Source organism: Sardina pilchardus, chromosome 22 (assembly GCF_963854185.1).
Source record: "Sardina pilchardus chromosome 22, fSarPil1.1, whole genome shotgun sequence".
In the NCBI taxonomy this organism is placed as follows: Eukaryota; Metazoa; Chordata; class Actinopteri; order Clupeiformes; family Clupeidae; genus Sardina; species Sardina pilchardus.
The window spans coordinates 11,768,493-11,775,992 of NC_085015.1; the positions used below are offsets into that span (position 1 = coordinate 11,768,493).

At 46.2% G+C, this 7,500-nt stretch overlaps 1 protein-coding gene across 1 annotated transcript in view; it reads right to left on the reverse strand.

The window, feature by feature from the left end:
• Nucleotides 1–7,500, reverse strand: part of ttyh2 (tweety family member 2) — a 95,802-nt gene that overhangs the window by 13,684 nt on the left and 74,618 nt on the right. Inside the window, exon 6 of the mRNA XM_062525974.1 lies at nt 3,903–3,975. Within this exon, the coding sequence (XP_062381958.1) occupies nt 3,903–3,975 (73 nt within the window). The remainder of the gene's footprint in view (nt 1–3,902; nt 3,976–7,500) is intronic.

Sequence of the window (7,500 nt, forward strand, 5' to 3'; positions counted from 1 at the left end):
AGATAAACACACAGCAATGCGCTCGCTTTCTCACTTCATACTCTCCCATAAGGTATCTCAAACACACACACACCCCACACACACACCACCCCCCCACACACACAGGCGCACGCACACACATTCACACAGATACACACATACACACAGATAAACACATAGCAATGCTCTCTCTCTCTCGCTTCATACTCTCCCATAGGATTTCTCAAACACACTTACATTCCTCTAGCTCTCACACATGCAGATCTTTGTCACACTACCACACACACACACACACACACACACACACACACACACACACACACACACACACACACACACACACACACACACACACACACACACACACACACACACACACACACACACACACACACACACACACACACACACACACACACACACACACACACACACCATCCAAACACACAAACAGCCCTCAACAAGAAGCCTAAGCATTTGATTTAGTTCTACTCTTTGATAAACACACTGTGACACTCAAAGAGTAACGTCTTCCTACGCCAGCTTCCCACACTGCAGAGAGCTGACCACAGGAATCTGATAGACAGCGAGGGGAAAGAGAAAGGCAGGACAGAGAGCGAGAGAGAGAGAGAGAGAGAGAGAGAGAGAAAGAAAGAAAGAGACAGAGAGAGAGTGAGATAGAGAGAAAGAGAGAGACAAAGAGAGAGCGAGAAAGCGAGAGAGACAGAGGGAGCACGAAAGAGAAAGAGAGACAGAGTGAGCAAGACAGAGAGAGAGAGTAAGAGAGACAGAGAGAGAGCGAGAAAGCGAGAGAGACAGAGGGAGCAAGAAAGAGAAAGAGAGACAGAGCAAGCAAGAAAGCGAGAGAGTGAGTGAGAGAGAGATAGAAAGAGCGATAAAAAGAGAGAGAGAGACAGAGACGGAGAGAGAGAGATGAAAGTGGAATGACAGGTCGGATGCGCGGGGAGAGAATTGTGACCACAGGCTAGCTTGTCCGGTTCACGGCCAGGCTGACCACGCGCTGACTTGGGCGCGAAGCGGACAGCGTCACGCCAGGCTACACCCGACCGACATCAACAGAGCAGCGCTCCCTTTCCACTGGAGCGGACCAGCCACACTCACCGCTCCAAAAACCACCATCCGGAAGGTTCCCAAGCGCTGGCGGTGAGCACTGAGGGGGGGTGGGGTGGGGGTGGCTGATTCCATTTCCCGGCGAATTTGCAAGGTGGACAAAACCTCCTGGATTTCAGCAGCGCTCAAAGTGACTTGACCTCGATCCTCGCTCTGCATGGAAATTGCCGCTAAATTGGATGTGTGCGTTCATTCTTTCTCTCTCTCTTTCTCTCTCTCTCTCTCTCTCTCTCTCTCTCTCGCCATAATAGCACTGTGAAGTTCTGTCATGCTGGCTGTCACGGGAGTTGAGGATGTGGAAGCCTGTCATGATGGCGGGCTGGGCTCATATAGAGGACGGCCTTGTCCCACCGGTTTGGGGGAAAAAACTCCTGGGCCGACGTGTGTTCTCGGGAGGTGAGGCAATAAATAACTGCGGGGCTAGTTATTAGCACCTTGTAAAGAATTTATGTCGGTTATGAATTCACGACCGAAGTAGTTTCTAAATCTCCCGAGAGGTACAGTAAAAAAAAAACTCTGGCAACATTTGTTTCCTGAGCAAGAACTATACGCTTTGTGTGAGAGCACTCACAAAGCCCCCCACGAGACCGGCGCAGAGCGAAGATTTGGTGTTTGAACGTCCAAAACCAAAAAGAACATGAATTAACATGAGCCTTACTTCACTTGCAATGAGGGAGCGGAGCGCGTTAGGAGCAATATTTCTCCCTGCCTCTTTCATACACACACAGACACACAGACAGACACAAACACACACACGCATGCACACACACACACGGCGAGAGAAAAAGACACAGACATATATACTTTCAAGTCTCACTGTCAACTAAAGTTCATGGGGCTTTCTTAGCTCTGACTCATTCTCTTTTGCTGTGAGGGAGTTACTTGACTGTGACAGAGAGTCGCTATTCCCATAAAGCAGACATTGCCAGCAGTCATTTCAGGACAACTATCCCCCTTAGTATTCATTTGCCTTCTCCGCGGCTCAAAACGAGGCAAAAGCCAAACCTCGCCAGCGGAAGCCGTGATGACACGTTCTGCTATTGTTCAGCGAGATCAAAGGAAGGAAGTCATATTGCCAACACACGTTCGGGACGCATCATCCAGAAGGACTTTCTTTTTGTTATCTTGTTTTGTTTTTCGCTCTTCTTTCTTTTTTTGTACGCGCCTTCAAGCCTGCCCCTGTGTGTGTGTGTGTGTGTGTGTGTGTGTGTGTACAAGTGAGTGTGTGTGTGTGTGTGTGTGCATGTGCGTGTGTGAGTGTGTGTGTGTGTATGAGTGTGTGTGTGTGTGTGTGTGTGTGTGTGTGTGTGTGTGTGTGTGTGTGTGTGTGTGTGTGTGTGTGTGTGTGTGTGTGTGTGTGTGTTGCACGTCTGTGCGTCAGGAGCACAGCTGTGCAGAGGAAATCCAGTAGGATAATCTGCGGATGAAACTTTATTTGGGGCTTCAGGACATCAATGCTGTACTCCACACATCTCCTCGTCAGGGAGGCCATGCTACTGGCACACACACACAGACACACACACACACACAAACACACACACACACACACACACACACACACACACAGAGAAAGGTAGATAGACGGGCAGAGAGACAGACAGAGACACAGATAGATACAACCCCCCCCCCCCACACACACACACACACACATACAGATAGACAGACACAAACACAGCAGACACAGATGGGCAGACAGACAGAGAGACACAACCAGACACACAAATAATCATCCAAATATTTTCATGCCAAGTGTTCCCAAAACCCAATCAAGTGAAAGGGAAAAAAATCGATATACATGTACATTCATACTTAAGTGCACAAAAACAAGCCTTCTCTCCCTCTCTCTCTCTCTCTCTCTCTCTCTCTCTCTCTCTCTTTATTTCTCTCTTTATTTCTCTCACTCACTCTCTCTCTCTCATCATACTCAAACAAACACAAACACACACACACACACACAAACGCAAGCGCGCGCACGCGCACACGCACACACACACGCACACACACACGCACACGCACAAACTTTGTCAGAGTGTATTTCCCCGCACAGGCAGCAATAATACTTTGAGGCAGTTTGCCAGAAACAGCTTTGGGGCTGCATAAATCAAAACACACACACACACACACACTCCATTAATCTCTCCCTCCACTTCTCTCCTCCTGCCGTCTCTCGTCGACTCCCTGGAGGGGACCCCTCATTTCAGACCTCTCAGGTGTCACTTACCTTTGTGAACATACTGTAGCAAGACGCACCTGAAAATCCAAACACTCTTATAGTACTAGGGACTTTCTGATGTGAAAGCATTCCGGTGGATTAGTGAAGTCTTGCTTTTATCTGAGGCTAGAGTACAACCTTGGAGGCGTCTGAACTGTGAGGTACTTCTGACACTGTCGATCTACCCGTATACCCGTGGAGTGTCGGGTAGATATTATCTGGATTTGATGGTTTGATTGACTGACTGACTGCACGACTGGTTAGTTTGTTGCTTTACTGATTGAATGATTAATTGAGTTGTTGACAGACAGACAGACAGACAGACAGACAGACAGACAGACTGGTAGGCAGGTAGGCAGACAGACAGACAAGTGTCAGGCACTCGATTACACCTACAGTATACACTACTTACACTACCAACATTACTACCCCTCCCCCTTGCCCAAATCAGCCACCACCACAAACTGAATCCAATTCTGTGGGAAACGCTGAACAGACAGACAGACAGACAGACAGACAAACAGATGGACGGACAGACAGACAGACAGACAGACGGACGGACGGACAGACAGATCCTCACCACAGCAGCAGCGATGTCGGCTCCCAGTGAGGCCCAGCTCAGGATTAGCGTCAGCACTCCGAACACCATCATCCTGCAGAGCACACACACACACACACACACACACACACACACACACACACAGGTCAGACAATTTACTCAGAGCACCACGGACCAGAATAGAGCCTGACGATGACCCCTTACACATGAGCGCTGCCCACTCAATGTCAATGTAAGTGGACACCACAGTGACCACCACAATCACCACACAGGGGACACACTGAAGACCGAGGGGGCTTTGAGAATGGAGAGGACACTGAAGTGAACAACAAACAAACATTACAGCGTATTACAGTCAAAATTACACGCCCAGTCAAAAGTTCACTACCCATTGACGTTGATGCACATGGTTCACAAACAGCAGCCCTCATTGGCAAAGAATGCATGACTGTTCCAGTCATGAGAGACACATTTGAGAGGGCACGTCTGAGAGGGCACGTCTTCATGGCTCTGTCTCCTCATGTGAACATGTGTAACAAGCATGGGCCTGTGCAGTGGCTACAGAGGGTCCGTTCAAATAATCAATCAGGCCTGTATGAAGAAATGACCCAGCCAGAGTTCGCTGGGCGTGAGAAAACACAGGACTGCAGCCCTGGGATCGATGTGATGCTGGCCAGAAACTGCATTTTTTTTAACGTGGTAACTCAAATTGCACGATTGCTTTGTTCACACTATACGTTCGACTGCTCGCAATGATAGACAGTCAGTGGGACTTTCTGACAATACTGGAATCCAGTCGGAATCTGACTGGAACTAGGACACGATTGTTTGATTGTTCTAATTGAGTTCAAACTACATGACTAATCAGACCGGAGTTTGGCCCGATTATAATATTATCACGTTTCTGGTTCAGGGCTAAAATTGTATCAAAATCATCTGCCATTAGAAACCGGCAAACAAATCATTATAATCTTATACATACTGATGTGAATTTCATTGTGGTGTTGAAGTATGTCAGACCTTATTTTGATGAGGGAGTGAGAGACCTAGTTTAAAGATCTTAACAAATTAAACATCTGAGGTTTGCTCAAATTTGCAAACATAGGCGAATATCTGTAAACAGTGTTCTGTTTGTCTTCGAGAGTTCTCTGTGAATGTTTGTGAACAGCGGAAAACTGATTTCAGGTGGTTGTTCTCCACAGACATACAGTACAGAGCTGGACGAGCTAGACAAAGGGATACCTTTGGAGTAGAGTGTTAATACAACATAATGTGTAAACTCGTAGATATTATAAATATAATATCATAAAATCTATGTAAGCACCTATGATTTCCATAAATTCATACATTTCCATAGCAAGAGGATTGTCACGGAGATAGAATTCCATTGACTACTACAGTACATGATGTCAAGACTCAAAACAAGCCACTAGGCCACAGGCTATTGTTTTATATTGTACAACGCAATGCAGTGTCAGCTGTCTTACAACAGACAACATTAAAATGTGACAACTAAAACAACGCATCTCATCTCAATGGATCAGGCCATACTTACTCTCATAAACTCCATAAATGCCTTACTGTGAAAACAACACACCTCAACTCAATGAATGGATTAGGCCATACTTACTCTTATAAACTCCATAAATGCCTTACTGTAAAAACAACCCATCTCAACTCAATGGAATAGGCTATACTTACTCTCACAAAACTAAATAAATGCCTTACTGTAAAAAACAACACATCTCAACTCAATGGAATAGGCTATACTTACTCTCACAAAACTACATAAATGCCTTACTGTGCCTAAGACATACTTGCTACAGTTCATTGTGATGCGGCTGAAATTGGATGAGACTGATTGAGTTTGCGGCGTGCGCGCGGGGCGCTGGGGATCAGTGTGTACATCTCTCCTTAACTTCATTATCCAGCTCGGAGGGAGCCATTTCATTTACAACAAGCTGAGAAACTAATGAAGAACAGATACCATCTTTCTATCAACATATTGTCTCTCTCTCTTTCTTCTGTCATTCTTTCTTCATCCTCCTCTTCTCTTTTCTCTCCTTCTCTTCCTCTCTCTCTTTTTTTAATCTCAACTATCTCCTAGTCAGTGTTTTGAGACCAACCATCGTTGCCATGCAGGACCATTAATTTAAAAAAGTGCAAATATGCTGTTGGGCAAATGAATACTTAAAGACTTCATTACCTTCTAATAGGCACAGGTGCAGGGAGACCAAATGTCTGTATCTTATTAAATGTCTCATCTGGTTTATCCATTAATGAATATCAAATAGCTGTTTTTCAAAGAGGGAGTAAAACTTTTGCAATTTTGTTGTCAGAAGTTTGTAAATGTTTGGGGAGAGCTGGAAGAGAGAGAGAAAAAACTGATTGTGTTTCTGTGTGTGTGTGTGTGTGTGTGTGTGTGTGTGTGTGTGTGTGTGTGTGTGTGTGTGTGTGTGTGTGTGTGTGTGTACGTGCAAATGTTGTGATTTTTTTGTGAATGGCCGAGAGGTAAGTGTGATTGCAGAGGTGTTGGCCGCCAGGCAGGAAAGAATAGTGGCTGTGACACACACACACACACACAGACCAGACAACTCGAAAATCAAGCCAGAGTCTTATATTTTGGTGCCTGGGCAAGCGAAAACAATACAACAGGTTTGGGGATGGAAGCTAGCATTCAGCATTTATACCAGGCTCAGAGTGTGTGTGTGTGTGTGTGTGTGTGTGTGGGGGGGGGGGGGGTGAATATGTGTCTGTTTGTTTTCTTCTGCTATTTGTGAGTGGTGTGTGTGTGTGTGTGTGCGTGAATGTGTGTCTGTTTGTTTTTTTTGTATTTGTATGCGTGTGTGTATGTGTGTGTGTGTCTCTTTCTTTCTGTTTGTTTCTTTGTGTTTGTATGTGTGAGCGGGTGCCTGTCTTTGAATGTGTGTGAGAGAGTATTCTTTTTAGCTTGTGTGTGGCCTGGTGCCTTTACACCCTCCAATCACCAGACCACACACTCCATCCAGCAGTGTCCAGTGCCTTGTGGCATCCAGGCCTTTAACAGAGACCGTGGAGAACACACAGCAGTGTCCAATAGATCTCCAGGCCTTTCTGTCTTTAACAGAGACGAGGACAACACACACCTGTGAAGCACTTTGGGTCAACGGCTGTTAAATGTGCTACATAAATAAAGTGACTTGACTTGACTCCAGAGACCATAGAGAACACACGCTAGTGTCCAGCTTTCTGTCTTTAACAGAGACACGGAAAACACACACAGCCATGTCCAGTAGAGGTCCAGGGCTCTCTGTCCTCTGGAGCGAGGTGGGGGAGAGTGCTGCATGCCTGTGGGCTGGGCTCCCCATAGGCCCGTTCAGCTGTGCAGGAGAAGTCACAGTGCTGACCACTAACAGGAGGCTCCAGTTACTACACACCATGTGACTTGGGGAAGCGCAGAGGAAAGGCACTCATTAAAGCTTATGCACATTTGCAGCAACCAAGCTGCACACACCATGCAACACAATCAGTCTCTCTCACACACACACACACACACACACACACACACACACACACACACACACACACACTCTCATTTCATTCTACACACATGCACATTTCTAAAGTGCATACTGAACTC